We start from the raw sequence: 26904 nt of genomic DNA, 5'->3' as shown, positions 1-26904 counted from the left end.
CCTACCCTGCACATCTTTGGGTTGTGGGGGTGAAACCCACGCAAACACGGGGAGAATGTGCAAACTCCACATGGACAGTGAGCCAGAGCCGGGAGCGAACCTGGGACCTCGGCGCCGTGAGGCAGCAGGGCTAACCCACTGCGCCACCGTGCTTCCCTATCTTCTAACCTTTTTAGAGTAAATATTAGCAAAATTGCGTTAACAGATGGATCCCAGCTCAGCGCAATTGTCCCGGGAAAATTCCCTTCCCTGGGAACCTCCGAGACGGATTCCCCCAAATTGGATGGTGGGGAGGCAGCAAGTTATAATATTGTAACATCCAAACATAATACAGATGGAAATTTCCACTTGTATCTGATGTAAACAGTGACGAGCATTACACTCTGATGGGAAGCCCTGTGATCTTTCAGAAAAATCTGCCTCGAGGAACACTCGTAATAAATTTGCCTATCCAAAAATGAAACAAGTCCTCCAGTCCCATATCTCTTACCACTCGCCCAATGAAAATCGATCACCCACAATTTTCACCCAGCTGAACCCCGACACCTTTTGGGGGACAGACTTCCAGATTTCCACTAGCCTGAGTTTGTGAAGAAGTGCTGAACGGCCAAACTTTAATTTGATGGTTATGCCCTCTCGTTCTGGGCTTCCCCAGCAGAGAAAACAGCTTCACTCCCTTGGATCACCCTTTAATCTTCTGAACGCTTTAATTTCCTCCAGTGAGGGCAGAAGGGGCATAGGTTTTGAAGCCTCACCTAAATGATGACACCTCCAACTGTGCAGCACCCCCTCAGCACAGCACTGAAGCGCCTGTCTGGGTTGTGTGCTTGCATTTCAGGAGTGGGACTTGAACCGTGGCTCAGCCATGGATTGCAACCAAGATGATTTAGGTTTTTTTTTTAAACACCTATTTTCTTCCTGTACAAATAATTGTTATGTTAGCACTTGAGCAATTTGTCTAGAAAAATGAGTCCATACTATATAGAGACTGTAACTCAATCATATTGGTGTAATACTGACTGACCAGACATGTAAAAGAAGTGGACTTACTTCCTCATTATATTGATGGTTTTTAATATTCCACATAAGCTTGTCAAAGGAACCATTGACAAATGGCCTTTACAATTCTTTAACAACCATTACTGACTCACTTTGCAGCCATTAATACTTTCCCATATTACAAACTAACAGATGCCAAGTAAGCAGCCAAGTAAAAAATTCCTTTCTCCAGTCTTGGCTTGGTTTTATAATTGTTCCCTTTGAGAGGCAACATGGGAAAAAATTACAGAGCTCACTTTTTTTTCCTTGACAGAGGAGCTGTTACATGTGTTTTCCACTTATAGCATTTTACAATAAATCTGCTCCACTCCAAATCTGGATCTAATCTCTAGCCCCTGTGCAAAAAAAAAAACGATTCTATAAACACACGTACAGAATGGTTACAGCCATTTGAAGAATTTGTCAGGGCCGCTGTTTATTTATACAAAGTGCTGAATGACAAGGCTGAATGGGCTAAAGTTACAGAACGGTAATCGTTAGCGAGGGTAACGTCGGACTTACCGCTTCATATCCTCCTAGATTCTGGGCTGCTTGAAACATGGTCCAAAGGTTAACTGTTGAAAGTATAATAAGCGCAAAAATAAGGATTTATGGAGGAATAATAAAAAAGCAACTGAACGCATTTACATAGCTCAAGGAAACGGCATTAAGTAAACTATTTGTCCTATATATGGGGAAAAAAAATCAAACATAAGCGCTTTAAGAACAATTTGAGTTACCCTGGGTCAATAAATCTGCTTTATTTGGGGATAGTTTGGTATGGAGTGATGGAACAGACCACATGATGTATCGGGTGGGGTTTGGGATTTTTATTTTTTGTCATTCATTCATGGGATGCATCTTTCACTGGTTAGGCCCATCCCTAATTTCCCTTGAGAAAGGTGGTGGTGAACTGCCTTCTTTAGCTGCTGCAGTACATGTGGTGTAGGTACATCCACAGTGCTGTTTGGGAGAGAATGCCAGGATTTTGATCCAGCGACAATAAAGGAATATTGATATATTTCCAAATCAGGGTGGTGAGTGACTTGGAGGGAAACTTGCAAGTGTTGGTGTTCCCATGCATTTGCTGCCCTTGCCCTTCTATGTAGCAGATGGCGCAGTTTTGGAAGGTGCTGTTGAAAGAGTCTTGGTGAGTTGATGCAGTGTATCTTGTAGATGGTACACACACCTGCGACTGTGCATTGCTTGTGGAGGGAGTTTAAAAGTGATGGATAGTGCCAATCTTTCAGGTAAGGGGAGACTATTCCATCAGACTTCTGCCTTGTAGATGGTGGACAGGCTTTGGGGAGTCAGGTGGTGAACGATTCACCACAGGATTCCTAACCTCTGACCTGTTTATATGACTGGTCCAGTTCAGTTCAGTTTTTGGTCAACGGTGACCCCCCCCCCCACTCTCCTCCTCCCAGAATGTTGATAGTGAGCGATTCAGCATTGGTAATGCCATTAAATGTCAAAGGCTGATGGTTAGATTTGCTGTTGTTGGGCATTAGCTGGAGTTTGTCCGACGCAAATGTTACTTTGCCACTCATCAGCCCAAGTCTAAATGTAATCCAGGTCTTGCTGCATTTGGATATGGACTGCTCTAGTACCTGAGGAGTCATGAATGGTTCATCAGTGAATCACAGAATCTCTACAGTGCAGAAAGAGGCCATTTGGCCCATCGAGTCTGCACCAGCCCTCTGAAAGAACACCCTACCTAGACCCATCCCCGTAACTCCACCTAACCGTTGGACACAAAGGGGCAATTTAGCATGTCTAATCCTCCTAACCTGCACATTTGTGGATTATGGGAGGGAGCCAGAGAATCCAAAGGAAAGCTCGCAGACACAGGGAGAACGTGCAACCTCTACACAGTCACCAAGGCCAGAATAGAACCTGGGTCCCAAGCGTTGAGGCAGTAGGGCTAACCACGGTGCCACCTTGCTGCCCTAATGTATCAAGCAGGTGACTAATTTCTTGTTTCCCCTGACTTCTGACAAAGTTTAAGCGGGAAATGTTTTCAAATACTAAAGGGCACTGCCAATGTGTAAGGTTTGCGGTGCCAAGGTGGCATTTTGCCTGCGCCGGGGATCGGGTCCGCCCTCACTTCTGACTTATGATGAAAGGAAGACCATTGATGGAGTTGCAGAAGACAGTCAGGCACAGGAGACACCCTGAAAAATTCAGAAAGTGATGTCATAGAGCTGAGATGATTGTCCTTCAAATCCCACAACCATTTTCCTTTGTGCCAGGACTGACTCCAACCAGTGGAGGGGTTTTCCTCCTGATTCCCACTTACTCCAGTTTTGCTAGGGCTGCCACACTTGGTCAAATGCTGCCTTGATGTCACGGGCAGTCACTCTTACCTCACCTATGGAGTTCAATTATTTTGTCCATATTTGGAACGGAGTGTCCGTGAGCAGGTTATTGCTGAGCAAGTGCTGCTTGTTAGCGCTATTTATGACATTTTACGTCATTTTGCTGATGTTCGAGACTAGACTGATGGGGTGGTAATTACCAGTATTAGTTTTGTCCTGCTTTGTGTGTACAGGACATACCTGGGCAATTTTCCTCATTGCAGGGTAGATGCCAGTGTTGTAGTTGTACTGGAACAGTTTGCCTAGGAGCATGGCAAGTTCTGGAACAAGTTCTTCAGTACGACTGGCAAAATTTTGTCATGAGAATTCATGTATACATCTGAAATGTAGCACAATGGTAAGCACTGTTGCCTCACAGTGCCAGGGCCCCGGGTTTGATTCCCGGCTTAGGTCACTGTCTGAGTGGTCTGCACGTTCTACCCGTGTCTGCGTGGGTTTCCTCCCACAAGTCCCAAAAGACGTGCTTGTTAGGTGAATTGGACATTCTGAATTCTCCCTCCACGTACCCGAACAGGAGCCGGAATGTGGCGACTAGGGGCTTCATTGCAGTGTTAATGTAAGCCGACTAGTGACAATAAAGATTATTAAATTAAATTAGGGGCACAGAAACCTCTGGAGCACAAGTTTTCAGTGCTATTGTCAGAATATTTTCAGGGCCCAAAGCCTTTGCGGCAATTCAACATTGGTTCTTTTGAATAAAATATTATTATATTATTTAAAAATTCACAATCTGCTCAATGGCAATGTATGACAAAGTACTCATACAATAGATTATGATACTGACTGCCAAATTAAAGAGGATGTGTGTGTGTGAGCTCGGAAGGTGTTAGCTACATACTGCTGATTTTTTATTAATTATATTGACAATCGTAAGACCCATTGATTCCAATGGTGGAATTGAGGTTAGTGGTGGTGAGACAGATAGACCTGTTGGGAGGACCATAGCAAGGACAGTAGCCATAGAGTTGCTAGCCGGGAGGGGAGACAGGGGTAAACGTGGACAGTAATTAGAGGGGTCTAATTTTTGACAAGAGTCCTGATTTCTTGGGGGATTTCCAAAGGAAAGGGGAATGGTGCCAAAGTGAATGAATCCTTAATAATGTCAGCAAGGCATTGGGCTGTGAAATACAGATATGAACAGACAATTATTTAAACGGTTCAAGCAGTTCCTGCATATTACACAGCTTTTGTATTCTATATTATATTACTGGCTGATAAATTAAAAAGGATGTTTGTGTAATTTTAGAGAGTGCTCTGAAGGCATTGGTTACATATAGATGATTTTTTTTCGATCTTAAGACCCACTTGACTCCCATTATGTAACATCTCCGGTCCAGCAAGGGGTACAGCACAATATTAATACTCTGGCACCGTTACAGACTGCCCTGAGGCGACTCTCAAGAAGCTCTTCTGGTAACACCAGTTAAAGGCTTCACTAAAAAATATTAAATAAATCGCAATTTACATCCTCACTTCAGTTTGAATGAGGCACTTGGGGCAGTTTAAAAAAAAAGGCTACTTGCATAAAAGTCGCTTCACCCGCCAATTACCCATCTAGGTTTAATAATCTATTTATACTGTGAGGTGAATCCGCACAGGATCACCACTGTACTGAACAATGTGTACAAGATGTTACCTACGGATATGATAATGCAGTGGTTATATAAATGGACTTGGAATCCAGAGGCTCGTAGAGATGGATTTTCAGTTGTTTGTCCTGATCCCCTGCAGGGAACAAATGTGGCTTGGAACCTGCTCATTCCAACACCAGGACACAGAGGGCGATTTTCAAGGAGGCATCCCTGCGAAGTAAAGGATGACGAGCAGACTCCTGAGGCTGGAAGGCCAATAGGGGGCCCTCCAGCATTGACCAACAGCCCGAGTGTCATAGGTGGGAGCTGCTGATGTCAATATAGGTAGGATGGGGTTGGGAGAACACCACTGGAGGCCTTTTAGTCATAGAATTCCTACAGTGCAGAAAGAGGCTATTCTGCCCATCGAGTCTGCACTGACCCTCTGAAAGAGCACCCCCACCACTTTTCCACCTTATCCCCAATAATCCACATAACCTGCACATCTTTGGACACTAAGGGATATATTTAGCATGGCCAATCCACCTAACCATGGGACTGTGGGAGGAAACTGGAGCACCCGGAGGAGACACATGCAGAGAAAGTGCAAACGCCACACAGTCACCAAAGGTCGGAATCAACCCCGGGTCCCTGGTGCTGTGAGACAGAAGTGCGAACCACTGTGCCAAACGTTTTAAACGCAAAGAGGCTGCAGCTATAGTGGGTGCAGGGGTGGCGAAGGGGTGTTATGGGTTTCTTAGCTGGGTGTAAGCTGCCCCAGCGCCTCCTGGCAGCCTGCCGCCAGGAGGCCGCATTCGCCGCTCCGTCATGTTTCAGCCTCACCGGTGGCAGGGACGGAGGGCGTGACCTTAATGGGCCCTTTAATTGGCTTCCCGCCATTTTCAGGTGCAGGGCAAAACAGGACTTCAGCGGTTCAAAGGCAGACAGCAAACCGTTCAACTCCTGTGACCTCCCACAGGACCTGTGGTATAAAAGCAGACAGCGCTGTTAACATTCACTGACATGGGTCAATGTGGGGGCCCTCTAGTGTGGGTGTAGGGAGAATCCTGTTCAAAGTCAATGACACACAGCATCCAAAATGACCAGGGAACCTATTCAGATGCCATGAACTTACTGGCCTCTGTGCTCCCAAGCTACCTTCACCTCCCTCCTCGAATTAAAGGGGGCCAGCAGCAACGACAGAGAAAGACAGAGAGATTCTCAGCCTCATGTGTTCCTGTTGTGGCTGGGGTGACTATTTTTACACTCGTTGAATTGAAGCACTTTGGGAATAGCTGTGTAATTCTGCATGCACTTCCCTAGAGTTCCCTTTAACAGGGTCTTATTGAGAACAATCAGTATTTTCCACAGTGGAGACTCTCCAACAATTACCCTGGGCTCTCGCTGAGGATTGTAACTTCTCTTTGTGAAAGGATGGGAATCGTCAGGTACGGATGAGGTACAGGGAGCAATCCTGTCAGCACTTTACAACGCATTCATTCCTAATTGGCAGGCATGTTTCTACCTTTTCCAATAACTTATTGCCAGGAGAATCTCCTTTCCACAAACACTTCGCTGGCAGTAATTTATAGTTCATCATCTCATCAGTAACAGAGACATCAGATTTTAGAACATTAACTGGCAGAAGAATAGAGAAACATTTGGATTGCCAGACTTCCCACACAAGCTACCCCCGAGAGATGGAAATGCGACCATTTATGGTTGTACATCATGAGTGCCTGGGTTGGAATTCTAGGCTGAATCACAACAGCTAAACCTAGAAACTTGCATCACACGACAGTCACTGCTGCATCCTGCCTGACAATTGCCTGTTCCTGCCTCAAACCAATCTTTTTATTATATAACACAGAGCTGATCCACTTGTCACCTTGGGCCGGATTTCTACCAGCCCTTTGGGGGCAGACTGGGAGGCAAGATGGCAATGGACACCAGCAACTGAAATACCCACAATCCTCCCACCAGCATGTCATTTTGCCAGGAGTAGGAAAGATGGCAGGCAGCCCCTCCTGCTCAGACCATCTCTAAGGTGCTCAATTAAGGGTCTCATGCTGTCTCCCTGGCATTTTAACAGCCACTGGAGAGTCCTCCCTTGTGTGGTGTAGCCGCCTCCCAGAGGGTTCAGTGGGATGGAGGGGGCTCCTTCATGGGTACGCCATGGCGCATGGAGGGAATCCCCGGCAACAACCACTGTTTGACCTCAACAACCCACTGGTTCATTCCTCAGGGCCACTGTCTGGCTGCCTGATTTAAATTTCAAACAATGCTTGGCAGTTAGCTGTCAGTTATCATCAACTGGTGTATTTGCCACATCAACGCCTCTGCCAGAGTCCACTTGCCAATCAATCAACACTCTCTTCTCAAACAGCGTCAATTTGTTGATTTCCCTTGCATTTTTGCAAATGGCCTGATGAGTGTGAGCAAAAAGCTTCAACAAAAAATAACTCCTTTTCAGCAAAAGCCAAACTCTTAACGTTTAAAATGCCATAAAAGGAGAAAGGTGGCACTTACTTTGTTTAAATCCGAGGTATGGTATCCTTTCTATTGGAGTGTTTCTTTCTTTCATGTACTTATAAAGAGTGACAAGAAAAGCTTGCTCTTCAGCTCTGCATTCTTCACCAGTTTCAACCTTGCATTTTTCGTCAGCCTGGAAATTTTTGCAGTTGCTGTTGTTACCCTTGGGTTTTGCCATTGTAGTTTTGAGATCACATTTTGCCTGAGATGGAAAAACAAGCAGAGAGTTCACAACAGTGTTGTGACTGACACTTCACACAGCAACCTGAAGTTTGAGCGCTGCCCCGAATTAACAATCCCTGAAGTCGAATATAAACAGCTCTTGCGATAGGTCAGAAGGAAGCATCTACTTTGAGCCTTCCATCACTTCAGTGCATTCCAAACCGCTATGCAGCCTGTGAAGTACGTTTGAAGTGTAGTCACTGTTGCAATGTAGGAAATGCTGCAGCGAATGTGTCCACAGCAAGACCCCACACATCACAATATGATAATGACCAGATAATCTGGGTTTTTTTAAAAAAGTGATATCGATTGAGGGCTAACTATTGACCAGGAAAACTCTCCTGCTTTTCTTCAAAGTTGTGTCAGGGTATAATTTACTTCCATCGGAGACGAGAGAAGGGGCTCGCTTTAATATGTCATCCAAAAGGCAGCATCTCTAACAAAATCAGCCTGGATGGTGTGTTCAAGTTTCTGGAGTAGGTCTTTAACCCAGATGGCACCTCGGTTTAATATCTCATTCAAAAGACAGCACTTAAGTGAAGCTCTGGTACTGGAGGGTCAGCCTGGATGTTCTGTTCCAAGTCCTTGGGAGGACCCATCTGGATTCAAAGGCAAAAGTGCTACCCACAGAATTACAGCTGAACGCTGCTGCTTTTAACAACAGCAAATAAAAAGGCAGCTCGCCAAAAAGATACAACGGGGGGGGGGGGGGGTTAAATTGATGAACTGGAACATACTTTGGCATTGCCTTTCCCATCCGAATCCTCATTGGAGTCTCTCAGGCCATTTCCAGCTTGTGTGTCCCGCTTCTGGGAGGAGGCCTTCTTCTTCCGTGGCCGCCCTTTGAGATTCGGCGCTGAATTGGAAAGAACGGAAAATGATTTAAGACAACAAAATGCACCAATTAGCAACAAAGTTAATTGCAAGTACAGTTGGGTGCTGGCATTACTCGGAGCGTTGGTCCAAGCAGCACCAATATCGAAGTTTTTTGAACAACCTTCCTCAGTTGACCCAATTGGTATGCTGCATTGTTTAATGAAGTCAGGTGCAGGAGCCCTTCCTTGATGCCCAAACCCAGTGCGATTCTGCCATCATTCCGACCTCCCTTAGAGATTGCAGAAAGAGCAGCTCAGCAAGTATCGAGCGTGTACAAACTGTGCAGCTGCAACATTTCAGCGCTATAAATAACTTCACTGCAAAATATTTCACTAACCACATTTTTCCCAGCTGCAAATCGCAAAAGGGAGAGTTTTCACATCAACAACATTTTGTTTCCTTCCAAAAGTGGATTCTTTTCCTCTTGATTCGCAAAATTTACATGTCTCAAAAATATATGTGCTCGCGGTAACAACACACTTCCTTTGTATAATGGCGGCTCTGCCACTGGGCTGCAAATTAAACTCTCTGGATGAAGCAACTCAATCTCAGAAACACCAGATTTAGATTGCCACTTGCGGCAAGAAATTCTAATTTTGCGTTTTTTGGGTCATTTTTGCCCCACTGCCATCCGGAACCATTGCTCACGCATAGCTGTCCCTTAACACTGAGGGTCAGGGGTCATGGGACCCTGAATTAGTGGCCACCGTGGAAGACCAGCTCCACAACGGTAAAAGCTGAGCCCTCATCACTGTATTAACTATATGTACATGACTTATTAAAAAGCTGTCGGAGTATGGGTGCAGAGTTTTAAAAATAAATTTAGAGTACCCAATTCATTTTTTCCAATCAAGTGGCAATTTAGTGTGGCCAATCCACCTACCCTGCACATCTTTGGATTGTGGGGTGAAACCCCGGCAAACATGGGGAGAATGTGCAAACTCCACACGGACAAGACCCAGAGCTGGGATCGAACCTGGGACCTCGGCGTCATGAGGCAGCAATGCTAACCACTGAGCCACCGTGCTGCCCCATATGGGTGCAGAGTTGATGCCACGTTAAGGAAGCCGCAGTTAGGAACAGTGGGAGTAAAAGCTAGTGGACTGCAAACTGAAGCTTTGCACTGTACCCACCGACCTGCCTGCAAATACAATCACTGCTCTTGCCTTGATTGGGCATCGCTAATATGCACTGATCAACAGCAACCCACCCTCAACAGTAGAGATCTTGGGGACTAAATTTGACTGACTCGAGTGTGAAACCGGCGATATCAATCCAGCCACCTGCTTGTTTCAATAGGGGGGTATGTGTGTAACAGGCAACAAAAGAGAACATCCAGACAGGTAGCAGAGTTACTGTTTTACAGGTGTCTGCAGTGCCTGGATTTCATCATTGTGGAACAAAGTGAACCTTGCTAAATTCTAGTCACTTTAGACAGGTGACCTTTTGCTGTATCTAACATCTTACAATTACCTCTCCTGTAATTGTTACGCTTCTGCAATTGCACCAAAAGAAGAGTCTATAAATACTGCAAAGGTTACTCTGATTGCAAAATGCTCAGAGCAGCGCTGATCAGATTCCTGTTTGGAGAGGTTTCTGAGCTCCCAGACGCACACATCAGAGACATTAAAAGCTGAAACACTATTTGTAAATCAGGCCAAAAGCAGAGCACTACTAGAATAGCAGGCCTGGAAAGGAGTCCCATTATGTGATGTCAGCAAACACACCCCAGCCCCGCCAGCCCTTGCTATTTAGTGCATAAAATCCTCGAAGAGCCCAGAGCACGATGAGTTTTATTCTGTTACATGCCTATTGAATGCTCTGAGAATGACATGTTCATACCAAGCCAGCAATGCCTCAGGGAACACAATTCACACCAATTCTATATTCAAAGGAATTCAAACACTTTTCACAATGCTGTGGAATATTCCAAGCCTAAGAACAAACTGCTTGGAACATGACTATTTGAGGTTTCACTTTGGTGAAGCACTTGGAACCAGTTACAAAAGATCAGAGAGATTAGTAATCATTAAGCACAGTGTTTGACAACTCAGAAGCTAAGTTCATACTTTCTTTCATATTGTACTATAAAGAGCAGTCAGGACATCAAAAGCAACATGAAATAAGCAACAATTCCCATTTAATTACTGTACATTTGTTCAGTAGCTGATGACTGATATAATGACAGGGTTCAGACATAAACTGTAATGAGCAATGGGACTCCATAAACTATCTCCAAATCAAAGGAGTCACTGAAAATATGGCAAAATAACACAAACCAACCTGAAAGCTGAGTGTTGGAATTTAAAAAAAAGTTAATTTAGCTTGTATTTCTACTTTCATTGAAAATAAAACATATTTGTGTAACGCAGTAAAGCTAGCTTTATTCTGTGCTTTGGAGTGTTTCCCATCTGTAACAATGCCTTGGGATAGCCTACACTATGTTTATTAACTGTATTTGAGTTTGTAGCCAAAACATACAAGTCAGTCACATATTAGTCTTTAGTCAATTAGACTTTGTTGCGCAGAGTGCCTTAGAAACATTACCCTGTTAATTAAGCAAAGGCTCCTCATTGCATGTTGCTAATTATTGAAAACATGCATAACAAATGTGAAAGTAACCTTTAAATAGCACTTGACAGAGGAAATGATTCAACTTGAGCTCATTCAGGAATATTAGACAAACTGCAGCTCAGTTAAGAATGTCCAAAAATGGTTTGGATTTTGAATACTTTTGTAGCATTGCTGAGGTGTTATGACATCCTGTACAGATTACAGCAAATATGAAGTCACTACCATCGCCCCACTCCCCACATATACAGACAGAGATTCACACACACACACACAACTGACAGAAACATACATACACCTTATAGACAGACAGACACACACACCTGGAGTATACACATGACTTACAGACACACACACACTACTGAGACGTACACATGACAGACACACACGATTGAGACATTCACATGACTGACAGAGACACACACGACTGACAGAGACCTACCCACCTGAGACATACACACACCTGAGACATACACAGGACTGAAACACACATACTATTGACACACACCTGACAGACACACACACACACGACTGACACACACACACACACCTGATATACACACATACACACCTGACACACACACATACACACACAAGACTGACACACGCACACAAGACTGACACACGCACACAAGACTGACACACACAAACACGACTGATACAGCAACTGAGAGACACACACGCATGCACTACCTGTTCGATGCGGCGTGCCTATGAAATGCCGACCATTTCACTACACTATAAACTGTGCAGTGGCTATTTCTTCATTTAGTTCCTTTAGAGCTAGTGTAGAAAATATTTGAGCCACCTAACAGCCTGAGTATAAAGACTATGCGAGTCACGTAATACACTCACCACACAGAGAATTTAACACTGTTTTGTTAGGATGACTAATACAACCGAAGAAATATAAAAAGGCACAGAATAAACATAGAGAGAGAAAAAAAAACCATTGTTACCCATTCTGGTTGAATCAGCCTGATTCTAAGAGCCTGAGACATTAGCACAGCAGCATGTGGCAGGCACTTTGCACCCTCTCTGCCAGGCTCATGCCCAGCAAACTGAACCCACGCTTGGCACACATAAGCCTCTCCCTCTCCTGGGCTCCTGCATCAGCTTCTCGCTCTGGCTCTGCTGAAAAGGGGATGATTACAGCACACCAAACACTAACTCCCCAGTGGGACGGGACTGCCTAATAGTGGGGGGAGAGAGAGAGAGAGAGAAAACCCTTGTGCGAGCTGGAAGTGCTCTTGGTCTATTTGCTGTCAGCTCGTCCCACCTCTTCCAGAGGAACAATGATTTGAGTTACTGCAGTCACTTCGCTGGGTGTCTGAATTAAAAGCACTTTGTGCTGCTGCTACTGCTGGAACCACCCCCCCCCCCCCCCCCCCCCCCCCCCCATACACACACAAAACAACCCCCTCACATAAATACCCCCTCACATAAACACACAAACACCCCCCTCACAAACGTACCCCCCACACACAAACACACGGAAAAAACCCTCACACACAAACCCTCTACACACAAAACACCCCCCTCATATACATAACCCCCCACACGAACACCTCCTCACATAAACGCACAAAACACCCCCTCACATACATACCCCCACACAAACATCCCCTTCAAATACATACCCCGACACAAACCCCCCCTCACATACATACTCCCACACAAACCCCCCCCTCACATACATACCCCCACACAAACATCCCCTTCAAATACATACCCCGACACAAACCCCCCCATCACAAACATACTCCCACACAAACCCCCCCTCACATACATACCCCCACACAAACATCCCCTTCAAATACATACCCCCACACAAAACACCCCCCCCCACATACATACCCCCGACACAAAACACCCCCTCACATACATACCCCCACACAAAACACCCCCCCCCCCCCCCAAAAGACCCCTCCCCCAAACAACCCCCCATCCCCTAACACCACCCCCTCCAAACACACACACATACCACAATGTGGAAGAATGTAGCACTGCAAACATCTGCTGCCTCGCACTTTATGCTGTAATTCGATATCAACGTGACTCTCGCCCTTGTCGGCGGCTCCTGGGTGATTATTATATCATATATGTTTAGATGTATTTTGGCGCTTGCAAAAAAACCCAAAACAAGTGGTCTGCTCGTCAAACTGCCCCTGCCCAGGAGAGACAAACACACGAGTGGATTGGAGAGCAGCTTGTGCACACTTTTTGCAAAGTGCACGGGACAATAGCAAAACAAAACCAGCCAAGCAGGAGAAAGGTATCCCCCTCCCCAATTAAGTGTTCAGGTAGTAACTTCACCGAAAAGGCAACTCTGTCCCCCTCTCCACATCCACTCTGGTTTTATTTGCAACTTGCTGCAAAGCGTTCCCTTCATTAATTATCACTGCTTTTGCAGTCAAGTTTTCTGCTGAATTGCCTACGTGCTGAGGGCTGAGGAGAACTTTGCTCCCAAAAGCACCAACAAACTTCCTTTGTTCCTATAAAAACAAACATTTGCAGCCTACAAATGGAAACAAAAAAGAGCGCGGGACAATTTCTAAAGTCCTCAAACCAAAGTAAAAACCAGGTTGAGGGGGTTTGTGAATGGGCAAAGGTGCTCTCTCTCCTGCAAACCGCTGTCACTGGCTACTGGCTACTGCTGGCTGGAAGAATGTGGAAAGCTCTTGGCGAATTATTCTTCCCCTTTTGGAGGACAGGCGAGATAGTGCAAAGATGTACAGTCGCCCTTTCAATTGTTTTTTTTAAATTTAGAGCATCCAATTATTTTTTTTCCAATTAAGGGGCAGTTTAGCATGGCCAATTCACCCAACCTGCACATCTTTGGGTTGTGGGGGTGAGACCCACGCAGACATGGGTAGAATGTGCAAACTCCACACGGACAGTGACCCAGGATCGGGATGGAACCCAGGTCATCAGCGCCTTGAGACAGCAGCACTTTCAAATGCTGCTGTAAAAAGCAGCATTAATCCTCCAAAATTAAATCACATGAAATTTATTGGGCTAATGTGCAGTAACCCCCCCCCCCCCCCCCTCATGATACTGATGTGCATAAACCCCTGCTTAAATAACAGAGCATGTAAATCAAGTACTGCAGGAAACTTAACAAAGGACCATCTTGGAGCCTGACAGAAATATACTCTTTAACTATTAGGTTTCATGGGGCTGGTGCCAGAATGCGAACAAAACAACCTCTTAATTACTGCAAAAGAAAATCCAATTTAGCATCTCTGGAACATGATCCCATTACTTCAGTTATTATATACCTTCCATAACTCTTTTCACAGACCAAAACACACAAAGTATAAACAGTTCAGTCAGTTTGCAACCATCTCCCTTCTGGGATCGGACATCCTGTCTCATTATGTCAACGACTGAAGTAATAATGCAAGATAATTCTGGGGCACACAGAAGTCCTGAAATAGCACCACCACGATCTACCATTTCTCACAGTCATGATTTTATTATTAGCACCGTCTGTGAATAACCGCTTTTAATTTGAAGCTATTTAGCTTTGACCTACGTTAAGGAGACGGCTGATTGTGCTCCATTCTGTGTCAAGTTTTGAAGTTCTTAATTATAGAATCACATGGCACAGAAAGAGGCCATTCAGTCCATCATACCAGTGTCAGCCCCTTCCAAGAGTTATTCAATTAAGTCCTAGTTCTCCCTCTCCCATAGCCCTGCGATGTTTATTCTTTTGAATATTATTGCATCTGCTTTTACTGTCCACTCAGACAATGCACTTTTGATCACCACAACTTGCTGTGCAAAAATATTTCTCATCTTCCCTCTAGTACTTCAGCCAATTCTCTTAAAACTCTCTTCTAGTGACTGACCCCCTCCCCTGCCAATTTCACATAATTTATTTTACTGCGCGATTTTGAACCTCCCATTAAATTTCTTGCCCCGAGAATAACCGCAGCTTCCCCAGTCTCTCCGAGTGACTGGAATCCCTCAACCCCAGCACTGTTTTAGTAAATGACCAAAACTGGTGTGAACACTCCAGTTCAGTCCTGAACCTGTTTTAATTCCTCGTCCAGCAGCTTCAAATAAGCTGCCTCATTATCATCACACTTCTGTCTGTTTGTGGGAGTTTGCTGTGCATAAATTGGCTGTTAGGTTACCCCACATTACAACAGCGATCACGTGTCCAAAGTACTTCATTGGCTGTCCTGCGGCACTATACAAACGCCAATGTTTTCTTTCTGCAATCCTACCTATTGATGTGGCTACAGATGGTAAGTGACTTCAATGCTCAGATCATCCAACCAAGAACAAGTTGACAGAGTTTCCACAACAGCTGGCGTTTAATGGAAGTACAGTTGGTGTTTTTCTTTGCAGATTTGGTCTCATCTGAAATAACTTATTGATGACTGGACACCGACGGGATTGGGCTGGACAGTCGGAACGCAAGTGCTGCATAACACTCACTTGCTCTTTCAATTTACATTTTCCGAATGCAATTTTTATAAATATTATATGCTTAGAGTGCCGCATCTTTTGAACTATGCTGAAGTAGCCTCTGCTTATAAAACATGGACCTGCCACTATTGAGTGCTCAACGCTCCCCTGAACCAAATTGCTGCCGGTGTCCTTTTTTTAAAAGAGGAAATTCAGTGGTTTAAACAGTATCTTCTCCAAAATGCAGTCCAACAGAATATTTACTGGCAGACGCGTGGCATTGCTGGGTACAATAAATATGGCATTTCTAACATAGGCTCAAATTGGGTGTCTTATTCGTCTGAACGAATAAAACATCTCAGTAAACACAGCGGTACACAGTTTAAAACTCACATTTTGTGCTGCCTGCACTGATGTGAGACTGCTTTTGTGTCGTGTAAGTGGGTCAAGTGCTCATTGAGTGCATTGGACCAAAATAATTAATTATGTGTTATCAACTTTAAAGACAGTGGTATTTAAGTAATTGGAGGTGGGGGGAGAAGCGGAAGAGGGTCTGAAATGTTGAGACTCAACATCCCCAGGAACACCTCAGAATCATAAGGTGCCTTTTTGGGGATTTTCAAATTTTGTTTTTCAATGCCCCGGTTTTTGTTGCATTCTCCCAGTGCCACAGTACATCAACTAACTCCAATTACAACAAACCTACAAGGAGGGACCATGCCTTCCGGTGTGAACCCTGCACCTGGGTCAAAATGATCCTTCAGGTCGAAACCAACCCAAAAAACACAACTGAAATGTCTGACAAACAAAGAGGGTCATATTCACACCAGTCCCAGGAGGTATTAACAAAGGCTCTGCATTCCAGAGTGAACAGGCCGTACTAATGCCAGCGTTACCGGGCCGCACACTTCTAATCCTAACACGTCTAAACTGAAAGAGTTTGATTTCGATCAGAGTTGAGGAAGTTGAGAGGTTTATCCTCCCCCGGGTCAAATAGAATCAGATGCCCTGTAGGGCTGTTCCTGGCCCTGTCCATCACTACAACAATGATTGCATTACATGCATGTCTAAGGCATATTTTAAATGTACCAGACATTAAAAATGTACCTCAGACTGCGTCCGAGAGCTCTCATTCGTACAGTATCGCCTTCAACAAAGGTCCCAAGGTGCTCACAGGAGCGTATTCAAAACATATATTCAAAAGGAATCTAAATATATTTAGAAATATTCTCAAGTCTCAAATCCACAACTGCCCTTTTTAAAAAATAAATTTAGAGTACCAAATAATTTTTTTTTCCTAATTAAGGGGCAATTTAGCATGGCCAATCCACATATCCTGCACATCTTTGGGTTGTGGGGTGAATCCCACGCAGACACGGAGAGAATGTGCAAACTCCACACAGACAGTGACCCGGGGCCGGGATCGAACCCGAGTCCTCAGCGCCATGAGGCAATTTAGCGTGGCCAATCCACTTCACCTGCACGTCTTTGGGTTGTTGGGGTGAGGCCCACGCAGACACGGAAAGTGCAAATTCCACACAGACAGTGACCCGGGGCCGGGATCGAACACGGGTCCCCGGCACTGTAAGGAAGCAGTGCTAACCATTGCGCCACTGTGCTGCCCCACAAATTCCAGATTTCTATTGAATTCAAATTTAGCCACCTGCCTTGGTGGGATTTGTACCCGGAGGTAGAAAGGCAAGATTGGACGACAGGTTTCATTACATCACTGTCTGCCTCCTGCCCTATCATGCAGCACTATTTTCTTTCCCTCTCCCAACTCCAATATTGGCCTTTGAGGGCAGTCGAGGGCATTCAGCCCCTGATCTTCTGATAAGCGTTCTCCAAGGTGGCCCTCAGGACGCGCGACAACGCGGAATCGCAGAGCAGAAACTTATAGCCAAGTTCCGCACGCATGAGTCCCTCAACCGGGACCTTGGATTCATGTCGCATTATATTCACCCCCCACCATCTGGCCCAGGCTTGCAAAATCCTACCAACTGTCCTGGCTTGAGACAATTCACATCTCTTTAACCTGGGGTTACCCCTCTCTCTGGCCCTGTGAAGACTTAATTACCTGCAAATGCTCGTTTTCAAAGTATTGTCTTGCATCTTTGACTTTGTCTATGTAAATGTTTCTGGAACCTACCTCTCCATTCACTTGAGGAAGGAGCAGTGCTCCGAAAGCTAGTGATTTGAAACAAACCTGTTGGACTTTAATGTGGTGTTGTAAGACTTCTTATTGTGCTCACCCCAGTCCAACGCCAGCATCTCCACATCTTATTTAAACATGTTAATGGCCCAGGCTTGGGTGCACAGGAGACAACTTAAAAATTTTGTTGACACAAAGCTTGGAAGGATCGTGAACAATGAGGAGGTTAGTGATAGATTTCAACAGAGTGGAGGCAGGCCCGTGGAATGGGCACACACATGGTGGAAGAAGGTTAAGGCAGGGAAGTGTGAAGTGATTTATCTGGTAGGAAGAATGAGGAGAGATAATATAAAAGAAAAAGGGGCGGTGACATGAGGAAAACCCTTCTATGCAATGAGTGGCTAAGATGTAGAATGCACAACCTGACTGGGTGCATCAGATTAAATAGTCACTTTCAACGGGGAATTGGGTGAACGGGAAAAGGAATTGCAAGGATTTGGGGAATGGTCGAGAAAGTAGGACTAACGAGGTTGCTCTTTGGAAGAGCTGGTGCAGACTTGATGGACCAAATGGCCTTTTTCTGCGCTGCACTATTTTCTGATTCCTATAAAGGATTCAATTTTCAAGTAGATGCAGCAACAGAGAGACCCGAGGTTACATGTGCACAAATGTAAATGAAGGTGGCAGTGCAGGTTGAGAAAGTGCTTAAAATGGCACATTGCACCTGGGCTTTGTAAACAGAGGCATAGGGCTAGATCCTCTTGTGTGCCAGCCGGGTGTTTCTTGGCGGTACACCATTTGCTGGTGGCGGGACTCTTTACTTCCACCGCTTGGCAATGGGAATTCCCATTGAAGCCAACCCACGCCTATAGAACATAGAACATACAGTGCAGAAGGAGGCCATTTGGCCCATCGAGTCTGCACCGACCCACTCAAGCCCTCACTTCCACCCTATCCCCATAACCCAATAACCCCACCTAACCTTTTTGGACACTAAGGACAATTTAGCATGGCCAATCCGCCTATCCTGCACGTCTTTGGACTGTGGGAGGAAACCGGAGCACCCAGAGGAAATCCACGCAGACATGGGGAGAACGTGCAGACTCCGCACAGGCAGTGACCCAGTGGGGAGTCAAACCTGGGACCCTGGCGCTGTGAAGCCACAGTGCTTTCCACTTGTGCTACCGTGCTGCCCACATGTGCTACCGTGCTGCTCACGGTAGCACATCTGCCTCCCAACAGCCAGAAAATCCCGGCCATAGAGTGCAAAATCAAATCTTTATAAAACATTGGGTTGGGTTCAAATGGACAACTGTGTCCTTCCAAACCATGACGCAGAAATATTCAAAGAAAATTAAGAAAATAATTGCTTTTAATGCTGTGGTTTTTCTCCAGAAATGCTTGCAGCCGTACTCCAGAAATTAATCTATAATGCCAGGAACCTCCAGGGGCAATTCTGGAAGCGTTAGCAACACTGTTAAAAGAAAACGCATGCTGCATACAGGCTTTCACGTAGAGGTCGTGACTCATTCCTTTTGTATGTAATCTAATGTCAAATCACAACTTTAATTTAAATTTTAATGACATTGGCAGGAGATATGTTGTTATGTACAACAAATCTGGAGTTAATTTTGGGAGAAAAGATTTCCTGGACTCCATTTCTCATCCATTAGATCGTAATTGGCCACATGAGGCCTCAGCATTAAAAGATAGGCCTGTATTATGACTAAGCTGCCATGTGAGTCAGAAGATTCATGTTATATCAAATAGTCCACATACCTCGGCAATACAATTAAAGTAAGGAGCAGCTGTTGTCATGTGGCCTTCATGGAACATTTATTATTTAATTTCTTGTTGAAATCCATTTGTACCCATAACTGTCTGTGTGGAGTTTGCACATTGTCCCCGTGTCTGCGCCGGTCTCACCAGCACAACCCAAAGATTAGGTGGATTGGCCATGCTAAAATGCCCTTAGTGTCCATAAAGGTTCGGTGGGGTTACTGGGTTATGGGGATAGGGTGGAGGTGTGGGTTTAAGGAGGGTGCTCTTTCCAAGGGCCGTTGCAGACTCGATGGGCCGAATGGCCTCCTTCTGCACAGTAAATTCTATGATTCTGCGATAAGATGTGCAAGTTAGGTGAATTGGCCACGCTAAATTGCCCTATAATTGGAAACAATAATTGGATACTCTAAATTTTTTTTAAATAACCATAAGGAGGTTTCAGGGAGGGAGAGACAGAGAGAAATAATTATTTTTTTCCCCAGAGTATTAAGAAAATAACTCAGACAGACACTCCAATGGCAGTACGGAGGAAGTGATGCATTGTTAGAGGTGAAGAGATGTTAACTCCCTCTCTCCTCTGTTTCAGAGAAGAGCAGGCAAGTTATCCACAGTGTCCAGGGCAATATTTAACCAAGCTCGCTGAAACAGGTAGTCCATTAATTTATCACATTGCAGTTTGATCGGGTTTGCTGTTGTCTTTCTTCCATTATAACATTATAACAGTATAACAGTAATCTAAACCCACAACTCTTTGGAACTAGTTCACTGGTTGTAAAGCACTTTGAGACTTGCCAAGGTATTGAGATTGGTGATATAAATGAAAGTCCTCCTTCCAGAAAATTGTTCAACCAGTAGAAATCCGCAAAGACATCTGCGGTGAAACAAGTATCTTTATTGCAATAGTTGCCACTTCATCTCTCCCAATTCCTTTCACCCCTATAATATCAACCACATTAGATTCCCACATTTCACCCCATCTTCCGAGGCCATCCCATCTCCTATTCCATACCACCCATCCAATCAAACCATCTCCAAACTCTATTCCCTCTACGCATGTATACCCACACTCTAATCAGTTCATATGCACTGGAAGAGCTGAAGAAATAAGGGCAAGAAGGCCATATAGCCCCTCCATTCTCCGCTTAGCATTCAGTAAGATCATGGCTGACCCACTTCCCTACCATATCCCTCACTTTTCCTACTTCTCAAACATCTACTGATCTCAGCCTTGAACGTACTCAATAGCGGAGTATCTAAAAGCCCTCTATGGTGCCGAATTCCAAAGGTTCACAAATCCCAAGTGAAGAGATTTCTCATCTCAATTCTGAATGGCCGACTCCATATCCTAGTGGGTGGCACGGTAGCACAGTGGGTAGCACTGTTGCTTCACAGCTCCAGGGTTGCAGGTTTGATTCCCGGCTTGGGTCACTGTCTGTGTGGAGTTTGCACATTCTCCCCATGTCGGTGTGGGTTCCCTCTGTGTGCTCTGGTTTCCTCCCACTAGTCCCAAAAGACATGCTGTCAGGTAATTCCGAATTCTCCCCCTGTGTACCCGAGCAGGTAATTCCGAATTCTCCCCCTGTGTACCCGCCAGAATGTAGCGACGAGGGGCTTTTCACAGTAACTTAATTGCAGTGTTAATGTAAGTCTACTTGTGACAATAAAGATTATTATTATAAAACTACGAGTTCTATCCTCCCAAGCCAGGCAAACAATCTCTCAGCATCAACTCTGCCTAGTCCTTTCACAGTCATTATAACAAATATTAAACTGGTAGAAGGAAGGAAATGTTCAGAAGAAATCGAGTACCAAAAACTAATAGCACAAAGACAGGTCAAATATACACCGAGGAGTCACAGTTAAGGGGAATATCTAAATTAGTTCAGCTTGCGTTTGTTCACCAAAGCTCTCAATTGCCCTCTAGTGTCAGCCTTCCATGTGATGTACCCAAAAAACAAATAAATGGTGGTTTCTCTGTTATTCAAGTATTACATCACTTGGGCTGTCTGTTTAAAACAAAAACCTGCCTCATATATTTACACATTGAGTAAAGATTGGGACCATCGAGCCAAAATCATTAACTAGAGCAAAGGATAATTTCCTTAGTAACCAATTAACAAATATTAATTTAACGTGAAGCTGTATCACTTGGAACAAAGTTCATTCACATTCTAGATTTGGAAATAAAACCAGCAAAAAAACATGATTCTAATCTTTTAACGATTCTTGGTATTTAACAACAAGTTTGGTTTAGCAACTGTGTCTATGGCTTTACTCAGTTACAGTTCTACGGCCAAGGCCTTTTCCTCAATTACTGTATCAAGAGCAATGGCCCTTGCATTGACCCTCAAAACCTCTTGACCCTTATCCCAACTAAATCAGCAGAAGCAAAATAGCCACAAGTCCCAGTGAAATAATGAAAATGCCAACATCATTTTAGGGAGAGGCAAGATTAATGACCAGGCTCGCTGAACCAGAGTAGAATTACTGTTTCTTGCTAATCCTTGCATTTTTTTTTCAACAAAGCAAAATTCAGACTAAACTATGTTCAACTTGCATTGTATTTTTTTTCCAAACCAGTAAAGAACTTTAATCTCACTCTCCATCCTCCCTCTGCTTGAAGAGGGTTCTAATTCCATTCTAGATTACAGATTTCAAACTTCAAAGCTCCCAGAGTCACAGCCGATAGATGCAAAAAAAAGTTAATGCATCACTAATATGTTATGCAGCAAGACACAGAACACTGACCACAAACGTTGGAACTTTCAGGACTCAAACTCATTAATGCAAATTTGTGTCCAAGGAGCAAAGGAAGGTTAAAGTGCATTCAAAAGCACGCCGCACCTTTTTGAAAAAAGCAGATATAAAACCCCGCGGTATTCGAGTGATATTACACCACGTTATTCCACTTGCTACTCTCTCTGAAGAAACGCTGTTGGCAATGATCGAGGTCAATGGAGTGTGTGGTAGAAAAACCAACAAATGACTTATATGCACTGGCTTACTGGAAAATAAAGTACCTTCTGACATCAGCACTCTGTGGGTGATCTGCCTCCTGATGTCACTCAGTGGTGTTTTTTTTCCATTAAACTGTTGCTCATTGCTTCAACAAATGGACACGTGTCTCGTTTCTGATCAGAAGAACGGAACAAAGGTGCCGTTATCCCGTCACAAACGTGACAGACGTTTGCCAAGATTTTATGTCAGCAAAGTTCTGGGAAATTACTTGTCTTCCGAACTGAATCCTAGCTTGTCCGTGCACCTTCGAAAGTCAAAGGGCTGGATTCTCCGATATGAAGACTAAGTGGTGACGCCGGTGTGGGAACAGTGCTGTTTTACGCCAGAACAATGGCGCAGAAACGGCACCGATCCTCCATCTGGTGGGGGGCTAGCAGTCACACAGCGTAAAGCCCCCGGATTTACCTGCGGATACGGCCGGAGAATTGCCGGGTCCATGGCCGCGCATGCGTACGGCGGCGGCCTGCAGCAGCCACACCGTGCAACATGGAGCCGGCCACGCGCGGAGCTGGCCTGCCACATACTATCCCCCAGTAAACCCCTTGCCATCCCTGGACCAAGCCCCACCAGTGCTTCCAGCCCCCGCCGAAGCCCCCCGTGCCCGCGGAACGGCTCCCCCCCTCCACCCGACCGAGGCGGCACTGGACTCAGTCCGCAGCCGAGTTCACGAAAAAAAGATGTGTCCCACGCCGTCGAGTACGCCAATTTAGAGGGCGCGCACATCGCAAAAGCAGCGCCGCCACCCCCTGATTTTGCCGCAAACGGGGATTCTCCAGCCAATCGGCAAACGCGATTTTGGCTTTGCCGACCGGAGAATCTCGCCCAAAGTGTTCTGTCCTCAGTGAATCAAAGAAGGTGCATTTATCTTTCATCGAACACATCGATTTCGAATCCTATAAAACTGTCCAGAATTTTATACAAATCAATTCTAGACAAGAGGAGCTTGTGTAATATTCAATATTTAATACCCACATCAGCAAAAAGCTTTTTAAATGTTTCAGAGAGTATTACCTGGGCAAGAATGTACCCGTTACAAGTACATTCGGGAAAATTGGCTAGGTTAAATAACCATTACAACCTGAATCTGCTCATTGTAATAGGTGTTTGATCAAACCATTGTCATAGGTGCTTGATCGAACCAATGCAGCCAGCTGGGCTGCAAACCAAGTTGAAAATTCAATGAAACTTCCAGGCTTCCAATGATTTCCCTATGTTTCAGCAACATATTTTACAGATGTTATGTCACAACTGGAATCTTACAAAGAAATGATTATCAAGCCTCCCTGCGTCACCAGAGAAATGATTTCAAGAGTATGAGGATTGTCTGGGATTTCTTGTTCAGCTTGTTTGATCACCAGTGTGGTGACCCCTTAACGCGAGTCTCTCTATGCTCCCATTTCTATTGTTTCTCACTCGCTCCCCTTTTTGGGTTCTGTGCGATTGGAGTGAGCAGACCAATCACACTGTTGACTCAGTTAAGTATATAACACTTGAGCTAACATTTGCTTGCAAAAACTTCAGTTTTAACTCAACAGAAAGTAAAATACCAGATGCCGTGATTAATATCTTTTCAAATAGGTGTCGGGTTACACGTCAGGAATTCAGATGCTGAACTATCCTGAAAAAAAAAACGTGAAAAGGAGGATTTTTGCACTGACCCTGCATTAGGGTCATAACAACTCATTTATTGCAATATACTTTAAACCTTGCAGCTGAGGGCCAGATGCGATGAAATAGAAATAGCAAAACAGAACTTTATTTAATTCCGCCAGTCTTAAATCTTGACAGTGCCTGCACAGCATTTTAAGTGACTGAACTGTGTTATAATGCTTGATTTTTACTGACTGTACTTAAATTTTTCCTTCTTCCAACTTCTCTGCCTTAAAAAACAATAATAATAACTTTTTATTGTCACAAGCATGAAGTTACTGTGAAAAGCCCCGAGTCGCCACATTCCGGCGCCTGTTCGGGTAAGCTGGTACGGGAATTGAACCGTGCTGCTGGCCTTGTTCTGCATCACAAACCAGCTGTCTAGCCCACTGAGATAAACCAGCCCTGCCACAATGGCCACAAGCTATGAGCTGTTCACACTGACGGAATATTCCAGTCCACACCGGGGTGACGAGGTCGGTAAATCTCGCTGGCGGGCCGCTTCAGCCGCTGCAAAACACGCGGCGGGTTGGTCGGTAAATTTCGCCCATAGATTCAAATGGAGGAATATCTGAGCGCCGACCAATTTCATGGAAGGATTTATTCCTTATTATTCATCCTTGGGCTGCACAGGGCATCGCTTGCAAAAAGGCACTTTATTCATTCAATTTGTGAAAGTGCATTCCAAAACATTTCAAATTGAATATTAAAGAAAGTGCAATAAAATTCAGCTTATCTCCATTCAGCATGTTCCATCCTGAGATGCTCCAATACAATTTCAATCCTCTTAGTATTTACAATATACATTCTACAGAATGCTTACAGCCAGATGGGTTCGCCAGTTTCCAGTCACTTGGCATACCAAAGCAGTAAGACCTTTGACAGTGGGCTGTTCCACATTGCACCTTTGCTGCCCAAAGCTTTAGTGTGTCCCTCAGCACATCCTGGACCAGTCTACAACTCTCGATTGGTAACAGCTCTTTGCATAGGGAGACTTTGCATGTTTCGGGCAGACTAGAGAGCATCCTTTACAGAGATGATCCTCCAGCTGATGTTTGCCTCGGTGTGTGTCCCTGGGAACAGCCCGCAGAGCACAGGGTCCTGTGTCACAGAGATGCTCGGGTTGAACACCTCCACAAATTCCACTGTATCTCTTTCCAGGCCAACTTTGCAAAGGCTCAATGCATAAGGAGGTGGGCGATGGTCTCTTTCCCACCACAGCCTCTTTGAGGGTAATGTGCAGAAAGGACGCGAGTCCATGTTTGCTGGGAGAATCTGATGGAGAGGATTTTTTCAACACCAAACCACATCTTGGTGCTTGTTTTGGAAGATCTGGTGATGAGGCATTGTGGAAAATGACTTTGCCAGTCTGCTCAGGGAACCATCCGACAGGATCCGCCATGTCCTTTTCCCACAGTGCCTCGGGAACATTAGGCGCTGACTACTGCCTGATGGAATTGTGGTCAAAAGGTGTTTTTCTGCATAAACCTGTCCACAAGGGATTGGTGGAAGACATGGTCCCAATGAATGGAGCCTTCTGTGTAAATGTATTGCCCAATTAAAGTGGTTGTCTACAGCGCCGGCCCTAGGGTTGCTGGCGCCCCGGGCAAGCTGAACTTCAGCGCCCTTGGGGGGGGGGGGGGGGGCCGGGGCGGGGGGGGGGGGCCGAGGCGCGGGGGGGGGGCCGAGGCGGGGGGGGGGCCGAGGCAGGGCCGAGGCGGGTCCGAGGCGGGGGGGCGGGTCCGAGGCGTGGGGGGTTCCGAGGCGGGGGGGTTCCCGAGGCGGGGGGGGTCCCGAGGCGGGGGGGGGGGTCCGAGGCGGGGGGGGCTGGGGCGGGGGCCGAGGCGGGGGGGTCCGAGGCGGGGACGGGGCCGAGGTGCGGGGGTGGGGCCGAGGCAGGGGGTGGGGGGGGCAGGGGGCGGGGGCCCAGGTGCGGGGGGGGGGCGGGGCCGAGGCAGGGGGGGTCGGGGACCGGGGGGGGCGGGGCCGAGGCGCAGAGCCGAGGCGGGGGGGCGAGGGGCCGCGGGGGGGCGGGGCCGAGGCGGGGGGAGGGGGGCCGGGGCCGGGGGGCCGAGGCAGGGGAGGGGCCAAGGGGCCGCGGGGGGGCGGGGCTGAGGCGGGGGGAGGGGTGCCGAGGCGGGGGGGAGGGGGGCCGAGGCCGAGGGGAGGGGGGCCGAGGCGGGGGGGGGGGGGCCGAGGTGGGGGGTGGGGGCGGGGCAGACGGGGTGGACGGGGGGGGGGGCGGAGGGCGGCCACTGCGCATGCGCTGGTTGGCACCGGCCCAACTGCGCATGCGCGGGACCCGAGTCTGGCGCCCCCTAACACATGGCGCCCCGGGCGACTGCCCGAGTTGCCGGTACCTTGGGCCGGCCCTGGTTGTCTACTGCTTGCGAGGCTACTGCAGAGGACAGTCAAAGGTCAACCACTTTAATGGGCTGCTGCCTAGGCCCCAGGTTCGATTCTGGCCCCAGGTCAAATTCTGCCCGTTTCTGCGTGGGTCTTACCCCCACAACCCAAAACGATGTGCAGGGTAGGTGGATTGGCCATGCTAAATTGCCCTTTCATTGAAAAAAAAATTGGATATCTAAATTTAAAAGAAAAAAGAAAAGAAACCACATTAATGGGGACTGGTGCAAATTCATGCAAGGATGACAAATCTCTTCTTCCTAAAGGTTATTAGTCAACAAGTCAGGTT

At 46.0% G+C, this 26904-nt stretch overlaps 1 protein-coding gene across 2 annotated transcripts in view; it reads right to left on the bottom strand.

The window, feature by feature from the left end:
• The window catches only part of arid5b (AT-rich interaction domain 5B), a 163397-nt gene that overhangs the window by 48649 nt on the left and 87844 nt on the right, over positions 1-26904 (bottom strand). For both annotated transcript variants that reach the window (XM_038821530.1, XM_038821529.1), the window contains 3 exons: positions 8479-8597; positions 7517-7721; positions 1561-1613 (listed from right to left, as the gene is read on the bottom strand). In XM_038821530.1, coding sequence (XP_038677458.1) covers positions 1561-1613; positions 7517-7721; positions 8479-8597 — 377 coding nt within the window. The remainder of the gene's footprint in view (positions 1-1560; positions 1614-7516; positions 7722-8478; positions 8598-26904) is intronic.

This window comes from Scyliorhinus canicula, chromosome 16 (assembly GCF_902713615.1).
Source record: "Scyliorhinus canicula chromosome 16, sScyCan1.1, whole genome shotgun sequence".
Taxonomy (NCBI): domain Eukaryota; kingdom Metazoa; phylum Chordata; class Chondrichthyes; order Carcharhiniformes; family Scyliorhinidae; genus Scyliorhinus; species Scyliorhinus canicula.
The sequence above is the reverse complement of the archived record's forward strand: the minus strand, read 5'-3'. Positions and strand labels throughout refer to the sequence as shown.